The 13333-nt window shown below is 34.1% G+C and overlaps 1 protein-coding gene across 1 annotated transcript in view; it reads right to left on the bottom strand.

Annotated features, from left to right (window-relative positions):
* BRIP1 (BRCA1 interacting DNA helicase 1) overlaps nt 1–13333 on the bottom strand; it is a 78184-nt gene that overhangs the window by 26154 nt on the left and 38697 nt on the right. The window contains 6 exon segments of the mRNA XM_081161813.1: nt 1719–1840; nt 2117–2276; nt 6450–6611; nt 9660–9800; nt 9918–10083; nt 12852–13006. Coding sequence (XP_081017939.1) covers nt 1719–1840; nt 2117–2276; nt 6450–6611; nt 9660–9800; nt 9918–10083; nt 12852–13006 — 906 coding nt within the window.

The following is a 13333-nucleotide window of genomic DNA, read 5'->3' as shown; positions in this document are numbered from 1 at the left end:
CCCTTTAGTTATGAAAAAATACCAGGGCTCCTTTTTGAAGTCTTAATTCTAAATCCTTTGTCATGTATGGTGGAGAATTACCACCTCCTCCCTTCTCCCCTTGAGGACTTGCAGAAATTTTGAGAAGGTCCAGAGGTTAGGGCAGAGAAGGAACTAACCAGAAAAATACTGCTTATTACTGTTAATATTATATAATTCACAGAGTCTAGTAAAATATTAACAATAAAGGAGATAACTGCCCGGAGAAAAAAATGCCTACTTTGGTATGAGACCCTAACAGGTTGTGCCCTTGGAGGAGGGATATGAATTACACTTAATGCAGTTAGCTCAGTGGTCAGAAACCTCAAATCTTGGTCTCAGATGGCTAGCATCTTCATATGCCTGTAGGAAGTAAGCAGAAATCCTCCTTGATAGAGGATAACATCATCTTTGGCTTCAAATTATTGCTGCAAATAATTTTTCAAATATAATGTTTAGCAAACAATCAGTGATAATGAAGCAAAACCCCTGTTTCTGGCCAAGACCAGAATAATTGGTTTAGGGATATCCCTTCCACTATAAGTGACCGTAAAACTGGTCACAATAGATAAAGCAATTGCTTTCAGGGAGTAGACACCAGTCAATATATGACTAATCTCAGAGATAAGGGAAATCCATTAGGTGAACTCCATGATTCTCAGCTCTCTTCCTGAGTAAAATTTCCTGACAACAGCACAGAACACTGAAGAACAGGCAGAATACTGTGGTCCTGCTGAGCTGAAGTGGAAGAGATAAGAATTTGGAGCAGCTAAAATCACTAAAATCTGCAGGGCGGGGCATGGCATTGGAAAGAAGAGAGCTACATAGAAAAAGGGCCCCACAACTATGGGGGACCCGTTAGTCTGTGGCTAACAGCTTCATAGAACATAACCTGCTAGATTCTACCTCAACAGTTTCTGATTCAGTAGGCCTGGATGGAGCCTAAGAATATGTATTTCTATCAAGTTCCTAGGTGATACTGATGTTCCTGACCTGGAACCACACTCTGAAAATTGCTCTTGTTGAACAAGACAGTGTAAGTTAAAAATAAAATAGGCGTGCTCTCCTTCTTGGAGCACGCCCAAGCCTTTCCCTTCCTTCTTGGAGCACACTCGAGCTTTCCCTTCCCCATCATCTTCCCCCCAGACTGGTTACCTTTGCCTTTTTCTCTCCTAAGTGCCAAGGGCCCTTCATTTGCTTCTGTAAGTTGGTTTTTGAGCCTATGCAGCCAAGCTGGCTCACTTCTATTACCACTGTAACTTTCTAAGTAAACTTTCTCTTATAATTTGAACAAATGAATCAATAAATGAATAAATAAGTAAATAAGTAAAATAAACCTATATCTACTAAACCTTTCTCACTCATTGAGTCACTATAGCAGGGGTGGGGAACATCCGGCCCACAGGCCACATACAGCCCACAAAATCATTTGGTCTGGCCCTGCCAAGGCAACCACAGGCGGGACTCGAAATACAATAAATCTAGAATCTTTTTTCATGGTTAATTTTTAAGTTGATAATTTTGTATGGCCAGCGAATGATGTTATAAATATCCAAATAGCCTTTGGCAGAAAAAAGGTTCCCCACCCCTGCACTATAGAAATAAAATAAAATGTCTGAAGATACAAGAAAAAGTGTAATTAACTTCATACAAAATCAACAACATCTATGATAAAATTTCTTAAGACTTTGAAGGCCTACCTGCAGATCTTTCACATTTGGAAAAGGAATTCCTATTGTTATGACAGCACGGGCATTGTCATCTGAGAAATCCAGACCCTCACTCACTTTACCACGACAAACTGCTACCAGGAGGGCTCCATCTTAAGCAACAGAAAATAAGCATTTTTTAAAGTACACTAAAAATTCCCAGAAATTGCCAATTCTTGTCATTTTGAAAAGCTCTGATTAAGTAATCATAGTAGCAAACTTAAAAAATCAAAATTAAATACTATTATGAGATAAAGTTTTAAAAGTTCAATATCTTTAAGCGAGGAAACCAAAATTATAAGATACACAAATAATGTTCTAACAGCACCAACTTCTTACTTTATAGTAAAAAATATTTTTTCATTGATCATCCAACATTTTCCAATTACCTTTCTCTCCTTTGCACTTGATTGCATCATAGTACACCTGTAGTAATTCATCAAAATCAATTTTTTCTCCTCCCTGTGGTTCTACAACGACTGTCTTCACCAACTCCAGATTATGCCATAAACCAGTGGAGAGCCAACGTTCTTTTAACTTTTCTAATAACTAAAAAGGAGGAGGGAAATGAGTTTTTGTGTGTCCAACTGAACAAACTTACCTTGATTTGTTTAAAGCCAATGTGGCTACAACATGACTATGGCAAGCATATTAACATTTTTGTGCATTACATTTCTCATCCATAAAATGAGGAAAACAATAATATGTCATAGGCTTATGATTGGGTTAAATTCATTAACCGATTTAGATAGCTTTGAGTGATGCCTGGCACATATAAGAGCACCATAAATGTTAACTGCTGCTGCTACTGTTACCATTACTATTACTACTAACACTACTGCTGCTGCTACTACTTCTATTATTGCTCTCTTGGGAATTTCAAAAGCAGAAAAAAATGACTTCTGTCAAAGTTGACAAGTTTTAAGTTAACTCTTTAAACCTAAGGTGAAGTTTTTTAATATTCTTAACTAAAGATTCTTTAAATGAAAATTCTTCAAGATCATTTTACTTAATCGATAGGCAGCTAAGCCTATATATCAAGTAAGTATATAAACAGACACTCAGGTACCCAACAAATAGAAAATATACTGACAAATAGAACATTTACACAAAATAACCAAGTGCTAGATTACAAAAGGATTTTCAACAAATTTCAAAGAATCTTTATCAGATTAACCACTTATTCTAACAACAATGCAACTCTGATTAAGTCAATAATAAAAAGTTAGTAGGGGGGAAAATACCAGCCCAACACTAAAGATTATAATCTTAAAGAAAATATGGGTTATTTGTCAATTTTATCTCAATAAAGCTAAGGAAAAATAAAAAGAGAGAGCGTATGGTCTAGACAGGAAAATAGGATTCATGAAATATTTCAATATAAATGATAAGAAAAGCACCCTCAATTCCAAACATGTGGGATAAAGGCAATACTTAGAAACATTAATAGCTCGAAATATATTCATTTTAAAAATCTGAAACTATGCCCAGTGGGTGTAGCTCAGCAGTTGAGCACGGACCTAGGATCCAGGAGACTGCGGTTCGATTCCCGGTCAGGGCACATTGAGCCCGGGTTGCTGGCTCAATCCCCAGCAGGGGGCGTGCAGGACACAGCTGATCAATGATGACTCTCTTATCACTGATATTTCTATCTCCCTCTCTCCCTTTCTCTGAAATCAATAAAGATACATTAAAAAATAAATCTGAAACTAGTGAATTAAGCATTTTTTAAAAGGCTAAAGAATTAAAACAGCAAATGCAAAGAATGTAGAAGTAAATAATAAACATGGCTGAAATAAATGAGACAAAAGCCAGTAGAAGAGATTATTATGTTGTAAGTTGAACTGTCTCACCCACTTGTTCTATGGAGAGTTCTATATAATGTAGACCAGTTAGTATAACGTAGACAAGCACCAAGAAATTACCCCTAATTCTCTAGAGAAAAACTAATTTTTATAAAATCATTTATTTCCTCAGAATTTTATCCTCATCTATTTTCAGAAATAAATACATAATATATAATAAGTTAAAAGAGATCCCACAGAGCTCCCTGGCCCCTATGTGAGGGCACAGCAAAAAGGCACTGGGTATGTCAGGAAAGAGGTCCTCACCCTGCTGGCACCCTGATCTCAAGACTTCCATACTCCAGAATTGTGAGAAATAAATTTCCGTTGTTTATAAGCTACCACGTCTGTAGTATTTTGCTATAGCAGCTGCAACAAACTTAAAAAATCACTAATTGGTAAAATTGTTCATTACATATTATAGTACTGTGATCAGAGCACCCTGATCAATAAAAATAAAGCAGGGAACATCACAGAAAAGGTCCCTGCCTTCATGGCACTTACAACATAATGATAGGATATTACATTCCTAAATATGTAGAATAAATATGGCCTGAAACTCCAAAATTCGTATCTATAGCCCAGATCGCTCCTCTGAACACTATACCATAAATCCAATGGCCTAGTCAAATTCACCAGTTAGGTATCTCAGAGGCACCTGAGATGTTTTATACAAGACCAAATTTGTCATATTCCAATGTTTGTTACCTCAGTAAATAACACCACCATTCACTGAATTGCCTTTGCTAAAACAGAGTCATCCTTACCAGTTCTCGTTCTCTGTCACTGCTCATGTTCAATCTATCATCAAACCCTGTTAATTTTTGCCTGCTTCTAAATATCTCTCCAGCCTGGCCAGCATGGCACAGTGGTTGAGCATCAACCTGTGATCTGGGCGATCGAGGTTCCATTCCCAGTCAGGGCACAAGCCACAGTTGCGGGCTTGATCCCCAGTGGGGGCGTGCAGGAGGCAGCCAATCTATGATTCTCTCTCATCATCGATGTTTCTCTCTTTCCCCCTTCCTCTCTCTGAAATCACTGGAGACATATTTATAAATAAACAAACAAACAAACAAATAAATAAATAATAATCTCTTAAAGGTCTACTCCAATAGTTTCCTAAATGGATTTCTTGGGTCTTGTCTATCACTCAGCTCATTTCAGATAGAGCAATATTTTCAAAATATGAATCTTACTAAATCATGTATTCCACTTTAAAAACTCAATAGGGGACCATCAACAGACCCCTTGTCCCCAATAGAAACACTAATTCAAAAACAACAAACAGACCAATTAATATTTTTTATTTTCAGAGTGAGTGGAAGAGAGAGAGGTGAGGGGGAAAGAGAGAGAGGAGAGAGAGAGAGAGAAGCATCGATGTGACAGTGACATATCAACTGGTTGCCCCAGGGCGGGGATTGGACCTGCAACCAGGTATGTGCCCTTGACCAGGAATTGAACCCACAACCCTTTGAATTTGGATTGGTAAACTCAGAGATTTTTTTAGTCAGATCTCACAAATTAAGATATACTTTGGAATGTTTATGCCTTATCTGGTTATTGTCATTTTACTTTTTCAAACTTCTTAAAACCAGTATCTCACTAGGGAGGCAGTAAGTTAGAATGCAACCTAGTGGGGAAATCCTGCATTTGCTCAATGTCTATAGCTTTTACACAGTTCCAGATGTTCAGTACATTAATAATGCACTAACTCAAAGCCTCTTTTTGAAACTTTAGAAAGTGCAAATTGCATTAAAACCTCTTTGCCCTCATTAATGGTATTGTTACAATCCCAGTCCTCTGGAAAATGTTTTTTGGCATGTGTTTAACTTTATAATATTGCCATTTACTCACTTTAATAGCTAGTACTCAAGTCTTAATGCTTTTAATAGGCCTGCCTAAACAGACTACCATCTTTTGTAATCTTTTTCACATAATTTACTTATACGTAAAGCCTGTCATATTTTTCCATCTGAAGATGATTCTTCACTATTCATTTCAATATTTAAGAATGTTTACTTTATTTCATTCAGTTATAATGTATAGGAATAAAATATAGTTCCTTATAAATAATAATAAAAATTGAAAATAAAGTAGTAGTCATAACTTTTTAAATTACAGTAAAAATGAATCAATCTTTAATTCTTGCTGTATTCAAATATCTGTATTCAAACATAAAATATGAGAAAACCAAAAGTATGAATTTTTATTGAAACAATTTCCTATACTCTAGCTATTTGGTGATATCTGATTCAGCATCTTCACCTCAAGAGGCTCAGTTATATTTCAGGATCAAACTTTCAACAAATTTGGATGCAGTCAGTAATGCACTAGGAAGAACAATATGGAGGAATATTGTCCTAAAGTGAAAGTAAGACTCCTTTTAGTTGCAACCTAAATAAAAATGAAAGGTCCTACAGTCCTCTCTTATAAGGAAAATCCCTTGCATAATTTTGTTAAAAGAATGAGGGCTCTGAAAATGTTAGAGCTGCATTACTGATACTGATATGTTTGTTTACAGTCATTTATTGATACGTTATGATAAAAATATACAATGATATTTATAATTTTAAAAATTTCAAATAACATAGAATTTCAGAAATAACTCATACAGTTCCTCATGATAATCTACTTTGTTGAAATCTCCTGGATAGAAAACAATAAGAACCCAATAGCTATTTATGTATGGAACATATTCTTGACTCTTTAAAACATAAATTCCAAATTTCTTTTTATTGATCAACATAGTTGGATTCATCAGTGACTGAAGAAAACATTTAGTTAAAATGCATACATTTGACCAGTTTTGCTAGGAAGCTTATCATGGTAATTCCACATGATTTTCTAAAGGCAAAAGAAACAATAAATATTCCCCTACCTTGTAAGATGGCAAGAAACACAAAATTCCTTGGCTCACAGTCTGGCACACAGATAACAAAAGTGCTCCTACTTCATCCTGGAACTCAAATGTTTCTGTGTGCTGGAAGGTAGCACAGAGATTCCGACCCTTGGGGCCTGACCCAATGGTGCCAACCCAAACCTAAAATATAAATATATCAGTAGAGTTATGCCTAAACTAGGTAGGCAAATTAGCATTTAGTTGGGAGCCTTAATTACATACATGTCAAAAGAAGATCAAACAACAAGTTTAGAGAAAATTTATTTTTAAATTCCCTTTATATAACTAAATATAGATTTAATTTATAAAAGTTTTACTTTTAGGCAGATCACTGAATTCTCCTAGGATGAAAGCAAAAAGGGTTTCACTTATTATTCTCTAAATGGCTTTGCACAATTAAGCATATAATGAAATTTTGTTGGATGATGTGAACAAATGAAATGGATAGAAACAGTTCCAAAATATTAGAGGTAAGGGCTGATACAACCTACTATATGCAATTTTCTAAGATTCAACTATGACATAAACTACTCTTTCACAAATTCACTGATGTTCAAAGATCTATAGTCATAAAAAAAAAAAAAAATCAAACCCACTAAATTTTACAGTTCTGTGCAATTCCTCTAACTCACACAGATCTAGCCTCAGTGTAGTTAATCTAAGAGAAAGAATAAACTTTATTAGTAATCTACAGACAATATAAAAACACTTAAGATTGCTGAAAAATAGAATTGTAGTATATTTTGAAATGATATATGAGATTGAAGTACATTTTGCAGGATGACATCTGACGGACATCATATTAACCAACTACTACTTAAATGATCAACTAGTAATATGAAAAACTGACGTTATGTTTCCTGATATAATGTAATGAAAAGTAACAATACCACCTATATAGTATTCTTACCAAACTGTTTAATCTGAATCTTATCATGAGGAAACAATCAGATAAATACAGATTATAAGGCATTCCTCAAGAAAACTGGTGATTTGAATTCTTTATAAAATGTCAGAAAGACAGAAAAAAAAAGGGCAAGAAAACTGTTTTTAAAGACTAAAGAGACATGAAAACCAAATGCAATATATAACACTTGTTTGTGTGCTGGATTAAGAATAAAAATATAAGTAGGTTAAAAACCACTTTGAGAGTAGCTGAAGAAATACAAATATTGACTCTATTGTACCAATATTAAATTTAAGTATTAAATGATCGTGTTATTATAATTATGTAGAATTATGTACTTGTTCTTGGGAGAGACATGTTAAACTAATTAATGGCAAAGTGTCATGATGTTCACAAATTATTTTTTAATAGTTTACCCAAAAATGTGCCATATAAGTATTACATACATATTACATATATATTGCATGCAAACTTTAACATTTAGCAATATTCCTCTTCTCTTTCTCTGTTTATAATTTTTAAAATAAAAATCTGGGACAGCCTGACTAGTGTGACTCAGTAGTTGAGGGTCAACCCAGGAACCAGGAGGTAACTGTTTGATTTCCAGTCAGGGCACATGCCCAGGGTTGCGAGCTCAAGCTCCAGTAGGGGGCATGCAGGAGGCAGTTAGTTCATCAGTGATGTTTTCTCTCTCTATTCCTCTCCCTTCCTCTCTCTCTAAAAATCAATAAAAACATACTTTTTAAAAAAAATTACTATTCTCATTTAAAATAAAAATCTGGGGGAATCAACAAATGAAAGGACAAACAAAATATGGTATATACATGCAATGAAATATCATTCATCCTTAAAAAGGAAGACTATGATTTTGTTACAATATGGATAAACCTTGAAAAACATCATGCTAAGTAAAATAAGCTAATCACAAAAAGAAAAATATCTTATTATTCCACTTACATGAGGTATTCTAGATTATAAAGTCATAAAAACATAAAGCAGAATGGCAGTAACCAGGGGCTGGGAGGAGGGGGAATTGGAGAATTGTTTAAAAGGAAGAGAATTTCAGTTTTGTGAGAGGAAAAAGTTCTAGAGATTGGTTGTACAACCATGTGAATATACTAAATGAGACTGAACTGTACACTTAAAAATGGTTAAGATAGTATTTTACATTATGTATTTTACCCAATTAAAAGAAAAAATAAGTTTTTTAAAAGTTAAGGTAAAATATTATATAGTATACCAGAATTCAGCCGAACTAGGCATTATTATAATTATAATTCAGTGACATTACAGGTAAAATGAGCTTCTTTGCACTAGACTGAGAACAGAGAGCTTATGTTATTATAGCCTCATATAAGCTGAATTTACTAACTTCCCATATTTATTTGAGCCTTTAAAGACAGCAACTTTAAAATGTAGAACATATATTTTTCCTTCACTATTGTTTATAGCACTGTTTGTACAACAGAAGTACTATGGCATTTTGGAAAGCACAATTATTAGTTATATAGGATCTCATCATTCAGGTTCACAACTACTAAATGCCAGTAGTACCTCCCAACTAACTGTGAGAAACAAAAATGTCCCCACAAGTACACCTTGGCTGAAAACTGTATCTTCATAAAAAATCAGTGTTAGGCACAGAGGTGGTGTTAAACATGTAGCTAACTGCTTTAAATTACTTCATAAAAAGAGACAGGGAACAGATCAACAAATGACAAAACATTCCTAGGAAAATTAAAGTAACATTTGTATATTATTGCTATAAAAAATTAAAATCTTAAGTCACAGTACTCTTAAGAGTACTTCTAATTTATTTCAGATACTTAAACATCTACTGAACACTTGCTAATGCTAGGTATTAGTCTAGCTGCAGTGGAAGAATGTGGAATAAAAAGAAGAGTAAGTATACACCACAGTCTAAGGGAAAGAGAAACACATAAACAAATAATTAAACAACAGGAACTATGGTAAAGAAGTTGAATTCTGTTTTGGTTTAATTTTCATTAAAAAACACTAAAACTTATTTAAATGAGGAAATTGCAATACAGTCTTTGGATCCAAAGTATATATTTTTACTCACTAGGTTGAAGGAATGCATTTATTAGTATTTCCTTTTTGTTGACACTATCAAGTACTTGACAGATTTTCTTTTATTCTAAAACTGAAATGTTGAATTTCCTATCAGGATCTGTTTGCTAGTACTTAGGTACCTTCCAGTTTGCTTATGTAGAATTATACTGAGGTAAAAAGACTGAAAGCCTTCAAAAAAATATCCTAACCTGTGAGTTGTTAATGACATGATTAGCTTCCAGTTGGATAGTAAATGTAATACCAAGTTCTGATGAAAAGGATTTCATTGGGGATAATGTCCCAGATGTCAAAACAATCGTCCACACTTTGCCATTAATATCTGAAAAGGCCTAGAAGGAAACAATATTAGATATATATAAAATCATCTTTAAAAGAATCAGACACATTTATTTAATTGTTTGTATTGAGTTAGAAGACAGAATTTTCATATATAACAATCAGCTTACCACCGCTGGATTTAAGCACCAAAAGTTTAGCACATGAACTGCAGTTTTCTGTCGTGAACGTTTCTTATTTTTTGGTGGAGCAAAGAACCCATTTTTATCTGAAATATCTGGGTGATTTATCCAAGAATAAGTCTGTTGAAGAGCAACTTTATAATCATCTGCAAACCTAGATGAAAGTAAAATGGTAATTAAATGGCAAAATTTTATAAAACATAATGTCCCAGCCACATACAACATAAAAATTGATTACATTAAAACTAAATTGAGAGTCATTAAGTCTTAGAAACAACACCTCTTATAGAGATTAGACATCATCTAACCATCCACCCTTTACCACTTCCCCTCCCTATGTTTAAACACTACATAAATCACAGCAGAGCCAGAATTCAAATCCAAACCTCCTAACTCCTAGTCCAGAGCTCTTTGTACTCTATGTTACAGCATTAACAACAAAATAGATAGCAGGATCACTGCTAAAGAAACTAAAAAGTCGTTTATACTTTTTTTTTATTGAATGAGAAAATAGAAAAAACAATTTTTACTGAAAGTTTAAAAAGTTCAGGAGACTTATAAAAACTTTAAATCCCTTTAAAATTTGAGTCTCGGTATTCATCTATTTTTAACAAAGGCATTGAACCAGATGACCTCTGTAATCCCATCATTTTATAATTTCTTTCAATAAGAGGCTATAAACACATAGGCTTAAAAAAAATAAAATGTGGTGGTATTCTCTACCAGTCCTCATAATATTGACAGTTAATTTTGCCCTTGGAGAGATAAGGTCTCAAAGTTCAAGCCAGGAATCCTACAATTTGTGGAATTAAATAAAATATATATATATATATATTTTTTTACTGATTTCAGAGAGAGGAAGGGAGAGGGAGAGAGAGATAGAAACATTGATGATGAGAGAGTCATTGATCAGCTGCCTCCTGCATGCCCCCGACTGGGGATCAAGCCCGCAACCCGGGCACATGCCCTGACCGGGAATCGAACCTCGATCTCCTGGATCCTAGGTCGATGCTCAACCACTGAGCCATGCCCAGCCAGGCAAGAGAATTTTATAAAAATATTGAGAGCTCAAAACCATAAAACCCTTAAAAGAAAATATAGGAGAAAATCTTCATGATACCAGATTTAGCCATGTTTCTAGGATATACCAAAGGCACAAGTAAATAAATTGACTTTAAATAAATAAATTGAACTTCAAAAACTGAAAACCTTTGTATATTAAAGGGCACTATTAAGAGAGTGAGAAGACACCTATAGAATGGAAGACAATACTTGTAAAGCACATATCTGATACAGGATCAACATGCAGGATCTATACGTAACTCCTACAGCCATGGCCGGGTCGCACTGTTGGTTAGAACATCAATCCGTACACCAAAAGATTGCAGGCTTGATTCTGGGCCAGGGCACATACCTAGGTTTCAGGTTCAATTCCCAATCGTGGTGGGTATGGGAGGCAACTGATTGATGTTTCTCTCTCACATCGAGGAAACTGATGGATGTTTCTCTCTCACATCGATGTTTTTCTCTCTCTCCCTTCCCCTCTCTCTAAAAATCAGTGGAAACATGTCCTTGGGTGAGAATTACAAAAGATAAATAATAAATAAATGAACAAACAAATAAATAACTCTTACAACTCAACAACAAAAAAACCAATTCAAAAGTGAACAAAGGATTTTAATAGATATTTCCACAATAAATGGACAATAAGCACATGATAAGATCCTCAACATCTCTAGACATTAGGAAAATATAAGCCAAAACAACAGGTGATGATACCACTATACCCATTAGAATGGCTACTGTCAAAAACAACAACAATAAAACAGAAAAGAACAAGTGTTGGTAAGGATGTGGAGAAATTAGAACTCTTGTGCATAACTATGAAAATCTAAAATGTGCAGCTGCTGTGAAAAACAGTTATGTTGGTTCCTCAAAAACTTAAATACAGAATCACCATATGATCCTGCAATTCCACTGCTAGGTGTGAAACCAGAAGTGAAAGCAAGGACTCAGTATGATACTTGTACATAAATGTTCATTGCAGCATTATTCACAGTTGGCTAAAGGTGCACACAATCCAAATGGATGTCGACACAGGAATGAATAAACAAAATGTGGTGTAAATATATATACAATAGAATATTATTCAGCCATTAAAAAGAATAATATTCTGATATATGGTACAACATAGGTGAACCCTGAAAAGTGAAAAGGCCAGACACAAAAGAACAAATATATATGATTCCACTTATATGAGATACCAAAAAAGGGCAAGTATGAAAGTAGAATAGAATAGAGGCCGTGAAGAGGAAGAAATTGGAGATATCTGGGAGATATTGTTTTATGGGTAGAGTTCCTATTTGGGATGATGAAAAAGTTCTGGAAATGGTTTGTGGTGATGATTGCACAACAATGTGAATCTACTTAATGCTACTGAAATGTACACTAAAAAATGGTTAAGATGATAAATTTTATGCTATGTACATATTACCACAATTTAAAAAATAAAACAAAACACTGGAACCAGGCAGCACTATAACTTAACAAGGGATAGTGAGTTGACTGCTTTCCATTTTCCACAATTCACTGAATAGAAGTTTTATGCAATAAGAAAGAGACTTTCTAATACTGGAAGAAACATGTAAACTATAAAGAGAAAACTTAAATGCTTAAGTTTAGTTCTAGAGGACTATAAATTTAGAGCTGAACTAGTGTATTTACTGATTTCAATACTCATTTCCATTAATAAAGACTAATTTCAATTAATCTGAATCTATGCCAATCAGAGTAATATTTATACCACTTGTTTATGATTATCCTATGTACTCATACAAAATAAGAATGTATTAAACATATGCTAACACCCAATAAGGCTAATATTTTTAAGAGAAAAAACACAGATCAGATATCTTCATTTACCTGCTATTTTGCCTAAAAAGATAGTCAAGCACCATAAAAAGTCCTTTGAGCATTATTTGAGTTGAAGCACTAATAATAGGTACTTCTCTTGCCTCCTCTTTTCCATGAATTGAAAAGACTTTTTCTTCTTTTTGAAGGACAGCAGAAAAATGGCCCTATAAGAAATTACAATATTAAGTATACTGGGGGCGAGGGGAGGGGTGAAGGAGTAAAACACACTTCTCAAACTCCAATGAAACCCAAATGAAGCATATATTGAAATTTTAGGCAAACATTATTACTATACAAGTGCTAACAATATGCTTTAGATTCCCACATATTCCTAAGTTCTCTTCAAATACCTTAAACAAAATTATATATTTAGGAGGTTCGTTACCTATTCAGTCAATTAGGGTATTATTTAGTGCCCCTCAAAAGGAATGAACTTCATAAAAATGTGCCTACAAAATGGTTTCTCCAAGGAGCTTAAAAGAGTTGATATG

The sequence above is a fragment of the Miniopterus schreibersii genome (genome assembly GCF_964146895.1).
Source record: "Miniopterus schreibersii genome assembly, chromosome: 16".
Lineage (NCBI taxonomy): Eukaryota > Metazoa > Chordata > Mammalia > Chiroptera > Miniopteridae > Miniopterus > Miniopterus schreibersii.
This window is presented reverse-complemented; position numbering and strand designations above follow the sequence as displayed.